The sequence below is a fragment of the Prenolepis imparis genome, unplaced genomic scaffold (genome assembly GCF_030444845.1).
Source record: "Prenolepis imparis isolate NDT839.2.m4 unplaced genomic scaffold, iyPreImpa1.0 SCAF_80, whole genome shotgun sequence".
Taxonomy (NCBI): Eukaryota; Metazoa; Arthropoda; class Insecta; order Hymenoptera; family Formicidae; genus Prenolepis; species Prenolepis imparis.
In genome coordinates this window covers 47655-63192 of record NW_028141238.1, presented here as the reverse complement: position 1 = coordinate 63192, position 15538 = coordinate 47655, and the positions used below count along the sequence as shown (strand labels likewise).

Sequence of the window (15538 nt, the reverse complement as noted above, 5' to 3'; positions counted from 1 at the left end):
GGACAGTCATCTGTCAAATTCCTCGGCTACCGAGTGTTCGCCAAGGGGACCCAGCCCTTACCGGAAAAGGTTGAAGCCATTCGGAGCTATCCCCGACCAACATCAGCAAAGCAGCTGCGACAGTTCCTGGGTATGGTGAATTTCTACAGATTTATACCCAGGGCTGCCAGTCTTCAGGCGCCGTTGAACGACCTACTCCAGGGGAACATAAAAGGTAAGGCCCCCGTTAACTGGACCGCGACAACACAGGCCGCGTTCGACGCATGCAAGGAGAGCATCGCGCAGGCGGCCTTGCTAGCTCACCCTAAGCCGAGCGCGTCACTGGCGATCGTCTCCGACGCCTCAGATTTCACCGTGGGAGCAGTAGTTCAGCAGCGGGTCGACGATAGCTGGGAGCCCTTAGCCTTTTTCTCCAAGAAGCTAAGTGGCGCGCAAAAGAAATACGGCGCATACGACCGAGAACTCCTCGCCATCTACCTTGCTGTCAAATATTTCAGACACATGGTAGAGGCCAGGACTTTCATCATCTACACGGACCACAAACCGATCACTTTCGCTTTTCGACAGAAAGCCGACAAGTGTTCGCCCCGGCAGTGCCGTCACCTAGACTTTATCGGCCAATTTTCGACATTAGGCATGTATCCGGCAAGGATAACATCGTCGCCGATGCTCTTTCACGCATCGAAGAAATCGCGACAGCTATGGACTACGAGGCTCTGGCAGCATCCCAGGAGACCGACGACGAGCTTAAGACCTACTTGGATGGAAACTCGGCGCTGCAAATGAAGAAGGTACACCTATCAGGAACACCAGCAAGCGTGTATTGCGACGTCTCAACAACAACAGCGAGACCGTTTGTTACCGAGCAATATCGCCGAGCGGCATTCGAGTCAGTACACCAACTCGCGCATCCGGGGGTCAAAGCGACCGTCAGGTTAGTTACACAGCGGTTCGTCTGGCCGTCGATTAAAGCCGATTGCCGAAGATGGGCGAGAAGCTGCGTGGAATGTCAGCGTGCGAAGATATCCCGTCACGTTTCGGCTCCATGCGGTAGCTTCGCACCACCGTCGTCGAGGTTTGAACATGTCCACCTCGATCTCATCGTCATGCTCAGCTCGGAAGGTTACAGGTACTGCCTGACATGCATCGACCGATTCTCTCGATGGCCTGAAATTATACCATTGGTGGACCAAGAGGCTGTCACCGTCGCTCGCGCTTTCTAAGAGGGCTGGATAGCCCGGTTCGGCACGCCACTTCGAATCACCACAGACCAAGGGAGGCAGTTCGAATCGCAGCTATTCAGACAATTCAGCGCTATGTACGGGGTGGCTCATCTCAAAACGACAGCGTACCCAGCAGCCAACGGCATGATAGAGCGTCTACATCGACAGCTCAAGGCAGCCATTAAATGCCACAAGGACGACCAGTGGACAAAAGTCCTTCCCACTGTTCTACTCGGCATCAGAGCTGCGTGGCGAGAGGATCTAGGGGCGACCGTGGCCGACCTCCTCTACGGTGAGACAATACGGCTACCCGGAGAATTTCTCGCCCCAAGAGCATCCACAGACGGTGACGCGGCCGACTACGTCAAAGATCTTCGGCAGCATTTTAGGAGACTCCGCCCAACAAACGGCACTCGCCATGGCGAACGTCGGACGTTTATATACAAGGATCTCAGCACAACAGACCAGATATTTGTACGCCACGATGCACCTAGAGGACCTCTACAGCAATATGACGGGCCCTACAAGGTAATCAACCGCAAACCAAAGACGTTTGTGGTTCACATCCGAGGCAGAGATGTGACCGTGTCTGTGGACCGGCTGAAGCCCGCGTACGTCATCACAGACGACGAAACCCAGGAAAAGGATAGCTCGAATAAAACCGAGCAGCGCCTGGCGAGCCCCCCAGGTCCCAGCCCACCGCTGCAGAAGACCGCGTCATCAAAGCCGGACAACCCAGCAGATACAGAGAGGAGCACAGACCCACTACCCACCCAGGAGCCGACCAGGACTCCACCACGACACGCCACACGATCGGGCAGACGGGTTCGGTTCCCCGACCGACTCCAAGGCGGTTTTTCGTGATTAAGAAAATCACTGGCGAGGGGGTACTGTAGCGACACATGTGCGCTACACCCGCTCGTCAATTCCGAAGGGTTCATTCTTCCAGCTTATTTATCACGACGTAATTTAAAGTCACATATATCCTCTATACTTTCACCTATTGTAAAACTTGAGATTTTCACCAATACGCGTTGCCGCACGGGTTCGGCACACATGGTCGAGGCGCATTGTCTTCGGCATGTGTGGCCTAGAACCTTTTCGCTGCAATAGAACGTCTCCACATGAGATCTCGAGTTTTACCCTAAAATCGTTCCTTCTTCATATTTTATTGTTAACATATGTATGCACGTGCTACGCGAGGATCGGAGAAAATAGAAAACATCTAACCAGTCTTGCCAGAACGCTCAACGCGAACGCTCAACGCTCTTCGGTCCTCGCCTTCGAATAAATAGCGATAATCGACTATACGAAGTTATTCATTTACTCAATACATTCGACGCGCGCACCCACAAATGTATTAAAAATAAAAAAGCTAAATATGTAAAATTATAAATTTATATTTAATTACTTTAACATGAAATATATGTATAGTCAACTGTTCTATAATACTATGGCCATCTTTTCTCTAAAAGTCAGAAAGATTGCCAATGCTCATGTTTTAATATTTTGATAATATAAAATTTCTATTAAGGGGATCCTAAACGGTTGGCCGAACTCCGACGGGTTTGCGCCCTCATTTGAGCGGAACTAAAATTGTCGATAATGTCGATAATTGTCGATAATTTTAGTTCTGCCATTACCGACAACGTTATGCATTATAAATAAAAATTGTGTTCAATATGTTGAAAAGACAACATGATATATTTTTACTGTTCTATCGCTTCGCACGAGTATCAGAGAATCGAAGCATATAGATAACAGTATATCATATGTGTCTGCCTTTATTGTGTGTACATGTTTGAACACAATTATTCATATATGTGAGCGTATTGCGTTTATAAATTTTTATTACACATATATGTAAATATTTATTTATATGCTCAAACATATATATAATTATAAAAATATAAATATAAACGTGAAATAAATAGGCTACTGAGCCGAACGTGGGTGTCAGCGCGCCACATAGCGAAAATTAACTTTTTTCCCTATGAATTTATAATTGTGCATGAGGCACGAAAATTTTGCTTGGTCGGTTGCCAAGACTTATAAAAATATATATTTATAAATAATACATTGTTATATAATCGCCCATTATATCGATTGGAAAAAAACGAATTGTATTAGATTGTAATTTACTAGAAAGTTATATTATAATATTCAGTTATATTTGTATTATGCACACATACATCTGTATACGTCATACACATTTCTTATATTTACATACATGTATGTATACATACATACATAATACGTATATATATACAAAGTACATATTTTATTTGTTACAGTATATTATCATAAAAATTAATAACTTTCGGGAAAAATGTTTCATATAAAAATTGTAAGGTTTAGAAGGAGGATAATATCGTGATGTTCTTGAGTGGCGTTTTTCTAAGATATTTAGAGATAGACCTAATTTTTTTAAATGAACCTATCTTATTTGTATTATATAAATCGAACTCTCGCAACATTCAACATAAAAAGTAATAGGATGGCTAAAAAATGAAAACTTTACGAGATATTTTATAATATAATTTTATATATAAACTATGAAATATCTCATAAAATATTCATTTTTCGATAATTTTACCTCAATACTTAGCACAAAATAAAAAGAAAATTGGTGTAAAGAAAACATATAGTTTTCAAGGAAAAAATATGTAGCTCCTAATTTAAATTTATATACTTTATATATTTTGAAAACAACTGTTTCTTTACAGCAATTGATTTTTCTCATTATTTTGTGCATAAGTAGAAGGAAGATTAAAAAAAATAAATATTTTATGAGATATATTTCATAGTTTATGTGTAAAATTATATTATAAAATATCTCGTAAAGTTTTCATTTTTTAAGCCATTTTATAACTCTTTATGTTGAATGTTGTACGAGGATTCGATTTATATAATGAAAATAACGTAGGTTCTATCTCTAAATATCTTAGAAAAACGCCACTCAAGAACATCACGATATTGTCCTCCTTCAAAATCTTACAACTTTTATGTGGAACATTATTCTCGAAAATATTTTATTTATTATTTTTATGATAAAATTTATATATATATATATACACACGTATTATTTATACATGTATACGTGTATATGAATATAAGAAATGTATATAACGCTTGCAAACATGTGTTCATAATATCTATATATTCTGGATATTATTATGTAGTTTTCTATAAGTCACAATATATCTAATACAGTTTATTTTTTCCAAACGATATATATAATCGACAGATAAATATGTATTATCTCAATATTATGTGTGTGTATGTGCACACACATTAAAATACATTGTTTGTCTCGATTGCAACAGAATAACATATTTTTAATGTAGAATGGACCCCTCCCCGTCCATTCCCGTGAAAACGCAACCAATATGTTTTTCGTCTCTCCGATTATAATTTGCAATCGAGATTGATGCAGCTTTTTCTGGCCAATTGTAGAGTATAGATTTTTGAAGTCTATATTCTTACCAGAATAGATGTTTTTTTCAATGACAATTTCTTATTATTTTGGAAAAGGTGAGAGTTTATTGCTTTCTAGAATTTTATAAAAATGTTCTCTCATGTATTTTACATTTTTGGAGTATTTTTCCTCACAAGGATTGTCTCCTAAGGCTACAGTCGTGGCGAAGGCTGCAGCATAAATTCCACAACATATGCCATCAGGTTGTGTTTGAACCTTTTCAAAAATTATGTCACTCGGGCTTACTGTTGGATAACGAAGATGTATATAATTTTTCTCTTTAGCTACCAATTTATCGTATGTACAGCCAGATAGACTATCGTATACTCGAAGTTTAGTGCCGTCAAAGAAAATACATCTCCAGTGATTACTACAATTCCCTCCAATTATTTGTAAGCTATTATGACTACGACTAGCTTTAATCATGTGAGGGTATTCTATATGTAGCACACTTTGCGTTTCGAAATGAGAAGTTTCTCTTATAATACGCAAAAATAGATCCAACGATTCATCGTTTAATTGACTTGTCACATGCAAGATATTATCCTTTACCAAATAAAGAGGAGCAAACGTATTTAAAAGTGTTTCATTTCTTTTTATATCATCTTTAGATATATCTCGTTCATTACTTGAATAACTTATGATAATGCAATCATCATCTTGCTCTTTATTTAAAGCAATATCAGCAATATCAGTTATTTTTGTATCAATTGAAATGTTCGCTTTGAAACGTTTACTCTCTTCTATGTTATTTTCCTTTTCTATTATATTTTTTCTCTTACTTGGTTTCCTTGTCGGTGCTTCTTTTGCCTCTTTTGCTTCTTTAGCTTCCATAATATATCTTGGATTTCTAATTGGCATATGCCTATTGTGACGACTATCCAAGATTTCTAAAAGCATGCATTCGTTATAGAAGCGTGTTAAGAAAGGCAACATTTTATTTTTCCAAAAAATATTGTCTGCATCAACGCGCAATATTTTCATGCTTTGTGGAGTCCAAATAGCAAAAATACAATATTCTCGCTGTGTTATGTTCAACTGACCTTGAACTTGATAAAAATATCGATGCTTTTGATTCATTTTGTGTGGATTTTTTTTATCAAAGATACCTTTCAAAGGAGGCAATGTTTCTACAGCTTTTTCTGCTGTCAAATTCTCAGCTGACAGAGGACATTTTATTTCTACTAGACCATTTTCGTCAATAATTCCGTCAGGAGAAGCACCCAAGCAAGGATTTTCAGTATCAATAAATAATCCGCAAGGTTTTATTTCTTTATTTAATTTTATAGCCAATTCTTTCCTTGCTACTTCTTCCTTCTCGCGACCATATTTTAGGGCTGCAGAATCAATGAAGGAAGGATATAAAATGGCTTTCACTATTGTTGCGCAAGACGTTGTCGGTCTCATGCGACATACAGGTCCAAAATTGGATGCTGTCAACATTTCTCGTCTCAGTGATAACCATAATTCTGAGTCACTTTGGTTTCTCGTATTAAATTCAATTTTTTTCCAGTTTATCGCATTTTCGGACAATTTTTCTAGATGATTTTGCCGAAGTTGCTCAACTACATCAGATGGAAGATCTGGTTTTTCAGCCTGCGAACCATAGTGACGATCTGTTCCTGTGTTTTGTTTGGAATTTCTTTTCCTTCCTTCCACCTGTCGAGATTCTCTGGTTTTCGCAACTTTTATTTGTCGCTTTTTTTCCAGAATCTCAACAATAGGCGGAACAGTTTTATCCATGCTCTTATGCAATTCTGTAAGAACTTGTTGCGTATTAAATTGCACAGCTGCCGCTGCAACTCTAGCATTATAAGAACCTCGTTTACCAAAATGAATGCGCTTCCCACCAATTTCTTTGCAGATTATTGAATTAAACAATTCTGCAGGATTATTGGTTAAATTCAGCAATAAACTGTCGGAATAACCGCTTAGATATATGATAGCGCTTTCAATTTTTTGATACAGACCATGTATTTTCAATGATGGAACATGATTTTTATTCGTTTTATCATTTTTTTCGCATATACGACCGCGTGCTTCGCATCGTTTATGTTCGCCAAAAACATGGCTAGGAATGTTCAATATATCTTTCTGCAATTCTTTAGCCTTACAATGTTGAGGTGTTTGTTGGTCTTTTCTTCGCAGCTCGGCTGCTGTTTCTACCTCTTTTCTGATATTGAACATGTTGCTTTTCACTCTTTCGCGACTCTATAAAGCCACGCTGCCTCTGCGTTTTTGGCTGAGTCGTCTCTGCCACAGTTTTGAGCTTTTTACATAAATTACGAAGTAAATGATTCGTGCATTCTATTTTTTTTACTGTGACCATCTGTTTACTATATGGTTTATTATCAATAATGGTCTGATAAACGCTACTGTCACCATCGGCAATAACCGTTTTAAAAATCAGCCCATGCATTTCGAGGCTATATTTGAAACCTTCCGCGATGGCATCGCTCTCCATCCTTGTGGAGCTTTCATTGCGATCAAAATTTTTGTAGCATCTGTGAGTTTTTGGTTCTATACCATTTCGCTCTGCCATATCACATATTGTGCAATATTTATTGCGGACACCAACGAAGAGAATCTTTCTCGTACGGTAGCCAATTATGGCTCCAATACCGGAAGGAGAATTATAGGCATTGCCATACGATCTCTTCATCCAACTACCATCCGCTACAACTGTTATATACGGAATACCGTTTATAACTTCGTTTCTCTCAAGAGCGAGTTGCTTTTCAACTTCGCCAGCCATTTTCATACTTTCCATGGCTGTTTTTTCAAAAGCATCGACTAATTTTTCTCTATTTTTTATATATGTTGGCTCGGACATGCAAGAAATATTCATGGCTGCACACAACTCCTTTAGCTGAGCATAGCCAATTCCTACTGTAATAGTTCCTGCTACAACAGCCATACCAATGTCTAATGTTTTCGGATCTTCGGGTTCTGACCAGAATTCGGCTTCAGTATTGCACATTTGGCACTTGAAAGTAAAATGCGTTTTAAACTCTTCGGTTCTAGTTTTTATGAGTTTCCAATCTTTAAATTGGCATTCTATTCCTTTCATATGATTATTGAATGATTGGAGTTCATTCAACATATGAGAAATGTCGACAATGCGACGCCCTTGAGGCATGCTTTCCTGGATACGATTTATATCCAGAGGGCTATTCTCGATAACAAAATAATTGTTATCTTCGCAAAGTTCGACATTTTCATTACACATATCTGTTTCTGACATTGACTCCAGGCATTGCACTGTTTGAATACTAACTTTTGAATCCATCGCATCGGGAAGTAATTCTACCGATTTTTGAAAATCGATGGATTCATTGCTAGTATCCTTACATATGCTATTCTTAGAGTCATTTTCCTCTTGGCCTTTGCTTTGAGTCGTTATCACTTTCCAATCTTTAAATTGGCACTCTATTCCTCTCATATGATTATTGAATGATCTCTGGAGTTCATTCCACATATGAGAAATGTCGACAATGCGACGCCCTTGAGGCATGCTTTCCTGGATACGATTTATATCCAGAGGGCTATTCTCGATAACAAAATAATTGTTATCTTCGCAAAGTTCGACATTTTCATTACACATATCTGTTTCTGACATTGACTCCAGGCATTGCACTGTTTGAATACTAACTTTTGAATCCGTCGCATCGGGAAGTAATTCTACCGATTTTTGAAAATCGATGGATTCATTGCTAGTATCCTTACATATGCTATTCTTAGAGTCATTTTCCTCTTGGCCTTTGCTTTGAGTCGTTATCACTTTCCAATCTTTAAATTGGCACTGTATTCTTTTCATATGATTATTGAATGATCTCTGAAGTTCATTCCACATATGAGAAAAGTCGACAATGCGATGCCCTTGAGGCATGCTTTCCTGGATACGATTTATATCCAGAGGGCTATTCTCGATAACAAAATAATTGTTATCTTCGCAAAGTTCGACATTGTTATTACACATACCTGTTTCTAAAATTGGCTTCAAGCATTGCACTGTTTGAATACTAACTTTTGAATCCATCGCATCGGGAAGTAATTCTACCGATTTTTGAAAATCGATGGATTCATTGTCAGTAACAATTGTGCTCCTGGAATCATTTGACTCTTGCGCCTTCATCTGTTTCAATGACTGTCGCCTGCAAAGAAAAAGGAATGTTATTTTGTAAAATATTGTAGACTATAAATAATTTCATTACTCTATAATAATTACTCTATCTTGAAAAAAAGATAAATCTCTGAAAAATAACTGCAGTCTTTTGCTTATAAATCTCTAATAAAAAAAATTTATTATTACATACTAAAATTGATAATGTTTTTACAACATAAATGCTCCTATATTTTATAATAACCAGAGCACACATGCAAAGTGCTTCTGGTGTAAAATATTTTTTCAAACAACCAGCACACGAGTAGATCGCCTCTGGGATAAAATATAACCAGAGCACACATGCAAAGTGCTTCTGGTGTAAAATATTTTTTCAAACAACCAGCACACGAGTAGATCGCCTCTGGGATAAAATATAACCAAAGCACACATGCAAAGTGCTTCTGGTGTAAAATATTTTTTCAAACAACCAGCACACGAGTAGATCGCCTCTGGGATAAAATATAACCAGAGCACACATGCAAAGTGCTTCTGGTGTAAAATATTTTTTCAAACAACCAGCACACGAGTAGATCGCCTCTGGGATAAAATATAACCAGAGCACACATGCAAAGTGCTTCTGGTGTAAAATATTTTTTCAAACAACCAGCACACGAGTAGATCGCCTCTGGGATAAAATATAACCAGAGCACACATGCAAAGTGCTTCTGGTGTAAAATATTTTTTCAAACAACCAGCACACGAGTAGATCGCCTCTGGGATAAAATATAACCAGAGCACACATGCAAAGTGCTTCTGGTGTAAAATATTTTTTCAAACAACCAGCACACGAGTAGATCGCCTTTGGGATAAAATATAACCAGAGCACACATGCAAAGTGCTTCTGGTGTAAAATATTTTTTCAAACAACCAGCACACGAGTAGATCGCCTCTGGGATAAAATATAACCAGAGCACACATGCAAAGTGCTTCTGGTGTAAAATATTTTTTCAAACAACCAGCACACGAGTAGATCGCCTCTGGCACTAACTACTAAAAATACATAATATAGTTATAGACATAAAAAGAAGCAAAAGACTGCGTTATCTTTCAGAAATTATTTGTAATTGTACTAATTTATTCTTATATATAAAATCTGTCTAAAAAAATCTATATAAAAATCAAATTATTATATTCAATTATTTTTCATTATTTAGAGGTATACTTACAATTAGTGGTATAATTATATTTATTTCTCAACTAATGAACAAATTATATTCACAAAAGTTTTTATTGTGTTCTTTTATTTTCAATTCCTTTTATATATTGTGCTTTGTAATTTCTTTTTATCTATCGAATTTAATTTGAAAGTAAATACACTTTTATAAAAATTAAAAAATATTTCCAATAAATGCCAAAGAATTTCACTATCATAATAATACTATATATATTATTATTTATAATTGTGATTTATTTTCATTATTTATTATCATTTGTTCTACAAATCCATTTTACAAAAAATTAGTAAAGGATTGAAAATTTGAAATTGCTTTTTTTTATCACACACAAATGTGTGTGTGCGCGCGCGTGTGTGTACAAGTAATCTCAAAAAATACAGTAATGTAATAACTAAAATGTTTTTTGTAATAACAATAATGTAGATAAAGAAATGTAATAATATTGTAAGAAATAATCCTAATAATAATCCAAAATTTCATCAATAAGAAATATAAAATTTGCGGAGTTGGTAATTTTAGGAAATCATTGAAAGTTTTATTGATAAAAAAAGCAAGTTCAAATTCGTTCACTAATTTTCTACAAAATGTATTTCGTAGAACAAATGATAATGATGATAATAAATAACAATTATAAATGATAATAATAATAATATATAGTATTATTATGATAATGAAATTCTTGGGTACTTACTGGAAATATTTTTTAAATTTTTATGAGTGTATTTACTTTCAAATTAAATTCGATACATAAAAAGAAATTACAAAGCATAGTATAAAAGTAATTCGAAATAAAAAAACAAAAACTTTTTATTTGAAATTTTGTGAATTAGTTGAGAAATAAAAAAAATTATTACTATACTTCTACTACAATAAAAATAATATGAATAATTTGTTTTTCATATATAGATATTCTGAAACAGATTATATAAGAAAAAGATTAAAATAAATGTAAAAATATATTTATTAATAAAAAAATATCAAAACATTTTTTTAATATTTAGAAAATTATACTAATGTACATACATTTACATATACAGAGTGTAAAAAAGATAGACTCCAGAATAACTCTAAAAATATGATAGATCGAAAAAAATGGTCCAAATAAAAGTTGCAGAATTTCAAGAGACGCATAACATAGTAATATCATTATGATCATTATCACGTAAAGATAATCTTGAAATTTTTAAATGGGAGCTCCCATTTTTTATCACATATTCTTAGAATTTAGCTAGAGACCTTCACTTTAATAAAATTTCTTTTATTCATTACCTTTTGAATTCGAAAAGTGTTTTGAAAAGTTCTCGAAATAAGCTACAAGAATATGCAATAAAAAAATGGAGAATCTTTATTTAAAAACTTCAAGGTGATCTTTACGTAACTTCGAGAACGCTGTTCAAGGTCATACTAATATTATTGTATAATGCGTCACTTGAAATCCTGCAAATTTTGTCTAAAACATTTTTTTCTATCTTGCATATTTCGAAGTTATTCAGAGGTCTCCACCTTTCCTTGTATATAAAGGTGTCCCAGAATGATTGGAATACGAATTTAGTCCCAGTCATTCTGGGACACCTATATATAAAATTATACTGATATATACAAAATATATATATATGAGGCATTCCACTCCAATTCGCGAGGGGTCAAACTTCGACCTTTTTATTTTTGATGGCGGCTTATTTTTTGGCAGGTCTTTACGAGTACTATACCTATGTGAAAACGTTTCTATAATAAATGTAGCGTTTCTGAAATAGAGCTTGCGCAAAATGAGGACCGCAAGATTTTGAATTAATTTTTTCGCCTATTAGATAACATCTAGGAAAAAAATCCAAACATAAAATGCGCTATTTCGATCATATTTTTAGAAAAAAAAATTTTTAATAATATTTTTAAACAAATGGAGTAAAAGGAAGTAATAAATTTTAAATATCTAAAAAACCACATTTTTAATTTTTTTGAAATTTATAGGGAATATTTTAGGACGTATGACAAAAATTTGAAGACCAGTCCAAAGTTACGCAGAAAATTTTGGAATTTTTTATAAATTTTTTTTGTGAGGCAATATTCACAAAAGTGCAATTGGAAACGCGTTCCAGACAATTCTGAATCGATTTAGTTATACTTTCTTTTTACTCTGATTGACATTACTCATTGACAAATAAATAAGTAAACTGTGTCTTCTGCACATGCCGATAAAATGTTTTTACTGAATCATGATGAAGATTCCGGCAAAGCACACTACAATTGCGATGAACAGTGTGGGAAAGGCGAAAAAAATAGATTTGTGGGAATTTCAATAAATACATCTTTAAAACAGATTAGTTTGTCTCTCACACTGTTCATCGCAATTGTATGCTATACTAAAATCTTTATCATGATTCAGTAGAAAAATTTTATCGGCATGTGCAAAAGACATAGTTTACTTATTTATTTGTCAATGAGTAATGTCAATCAGAGTAAAAAGAAAGTATAAGTAAATCGATTCAGAATTGTCTGGAACGCGTTTCCAATTGCACTTTTGTGAATATTGCCTCACAAAAAAAATTTATAAAAAATTCCAAAATTTTCTGCGTAACTTTGGACTGGTCTTCAAATTTTTGTCATACGTCCTAAAATATTCCCTATAAATTTCAAAAAAATTAAAAATGTGGTTTTTTAGATATTTAAAATTTATTACTTCCTTTTACTCCATTTGTTTAAAAATATTATTAAAAATTTTTTTTTCTAAAAATATGATCGAAATAGCGCATTTTATGTTTGGATTTTTTTCCTAGATGTTATCTAATAGGCGAAAAAATTCATTCAAAATCTTGCGGTCCTCATTTTGCGCAAGCTCTATTTCAGAAACGCTACATTTATTATAGAAACGTTTTCACATAGGTATAGTACTCGTAAAGACCTGCCAAAAAATAAACCGCCATCAAAAATAAAAAGGTCGAAGTTTGACCCCTCGCGAGTTGGCGTGGAATGCCCCATATATATATCTATATATATTAGACACATATACATACACCTTATGTATGCACATACAGCACATACGTAATAAACAAAGAAACTAAGGATAAGCAAAGAAAGAGAATAAATGAGTGAATGAGGAAGCGATTGAGCGAGCAATCGAATGGCTGTGTGAATATAAAGCGATATATTGATTGATAGTATGCATAGAGCGTCACTAAAAAAAAATACTGAACGTAAAATATCAATATAAATAGATACAACTATTTTTCCTTCTTTTCTTCATTTAGTGACATTCAACACGACAATCAAATGTATGATTCACTTATATATATCTTTCGTTACTGACTTATATGACTCTCTTTTTATCTTTACTCATTATACATTTGTTGTTTATGTATCAATTTGTTACTATATATATGTTGTATTTTTAAATATATATATATATATACATATATATCTACATGTGTATTTATCTGTATATAGAAGTAATTATTAATTTTTCTATGTATATATTATTTTAAATATATATACATACAGGGTGTCTCAAAACTCATAATTAATCTTTGAGAGGCAGATTCCTGGGATCATTTGGAGACGATTTGTCCTCTGTGAAAATGTCGAGGCACCAATAATTTTAGAGTTATAAGCAATTAAAAATAAAGTTTTTTGCAAACTAAGCCCCTTGTAGAAATAAAATATTATATTCTTCGATTAATTTCAAGTAGAGTTTATATTTTTACAAAGATACATAATGGCAAAAGTTGGGAACATGCAAAAAATAATGACCTCCCTCGACATTTTCACAGAGGAAAAATCGTCTCCAAATGATCCTAGAAATCTGCCTCTGAAAGATCAATTATGAATTTTGGGACACACTATGCACGCACGCGTGCGCGCGCGCGTATTAAAATAACAAAAAAATAAAATAAAATAATTTTACTTCTATATACAGATACATACACACATGCAGATTATATGATGGACATGTAACATATGTATATAGTAACAAACAGATGTATAAACAGACAACGATGAGCACAGATAAAAACAAATTACAAATGAGTAACAAAACTGTATAAAAGTGAAACAAAGCAATACATTTCATTATATCTATTTTTATCGATACTTTAGACCCAATAGACGTTCTATGCATCAATCAGTATATCGTTTTACGGTATTTATACAACCATTCGGTTGTTCACTCGATCGCCCACTCATTTATCTTTTCTTTCTCTTTCTTTGCTTACCCTAGTCTCTGCTTTTTACAATTATTATATACACAGATATATATAAATTATGTATGCACACAGCACATACATAATTTGTATATATCTGTGTATATAATAATTGTATTTACAATTAGAAATATACTAACCTTTTCCTCCAGCCTTTTTTCAAGGAAAGTCTTGGCCGATAGAGAGGCACATAGTTGTTATAATTTCGTTTCATTATGTGAATACGATACAAAAAAATGTATAATATAATAACTAAATATCTTCACTTCACTTGTCACGTCACACGTTATAACGCGTTATAACAGTTTTCTTCACTGTTACTCGTACGAAACAGCGCACGAGAGTGAGTATTGATACGCGCAATGGATCACCGCATGCGCGCATATGTATATGTGTGCGTGCGGCTTATTCCGTGATGAAAAAGAGATACCGCGTACGCCAGGATCGTTTACTTTTGTAATTTTTAAAAATTTTTGTAATTATGAATGATAAATGTTAAAACGTATATACCTCTATCTTTATATATATGAAGTTCGTAACTAATTTTAACATTCAGAATGTCCAAAATTTGAAATTAAGAATGTGTTACATTTTCGTGAAACTGATACATAATTGATAATAATAAAGGTAATTATCAAGAGACACGGTAGTGTCTCGCGCCTAGTTAGGGCGTAGCCGACACCGTGTATCTTTACGCGAATCGGACAGTTGAGTCTATAATAAATTTCAAATGCTCATTATATTGACATTACTATGAATTATTGAACATTGATATTCAATCAATTATTCATTCTATCTATCCGGAAAAGATTATAGATACAAAGCCTTTGCAAGGCTCTGTATCTATAATCTTTCATACGTGATTTTACTGTAAAAAATAAAATTTTTGTATTTCGCATTTTATCGATCTGAAAATAATTATAATTGTGAAATTTTTGCGAATGACACCAAACACGACAAATCGATAAATAAGTAATAATAATTTGATTATTTAAAAATTATCGGATATATGTCGTGTTTAGTGTCATTCGCAAAAATTTCACCATTATAATTATTTTCAGATTGATAAAATGCGAAATACAAAATTTTTATTTTTTTACAGTAACGATATATGATATAAATGATTATAGATAAAAGACCTCGCGAACGAGACTTCGGAACTCTTTGATGTTTGTCATCTTGCTCACTCTTCATTCGTTCTCGCTCTCGCTTTCGATAGTAACCACGCGGCAACAGCGCACATGCTCGGAATCGGGCGAAGAAAATCATCATTTGTCGAGTACTCTGCGTTGATACCACTGCTT

The 15538-nt window shown here is 34.5% G+C and overlaps 1 protein-coding gene across 1 annotated transcript; it reads left to right on the top strand.

Annotated features, from left to right (window-relative positions):
• The first annotated feature begins 1316 nt into the window (after window positions 1–1316).
• LOC145947435 (uncharacterized) lies at window positions 1317–2087 on the top strand. Its single transcript, XM_083057215.1, has one exon. The coding sequence runs from the start codon at window positions 1317–1319 to the stop codon at window positions 2085–2087; it is 771 nt and encodes a 256-aa protein (XP_082913341.1).
• Window positions 2088–15538: the final 13451 nt, after the last annotated feature.

Excerpts from the sequence above, each read along its gene's own strand:
- LOC145947435 (XM_083057215.1), top strand. The coding sequence starts at position 1,317 with ATGTACGGGGTGGCTCATCTCAAAACGACAGCGTACCCAGCAGCCAAC.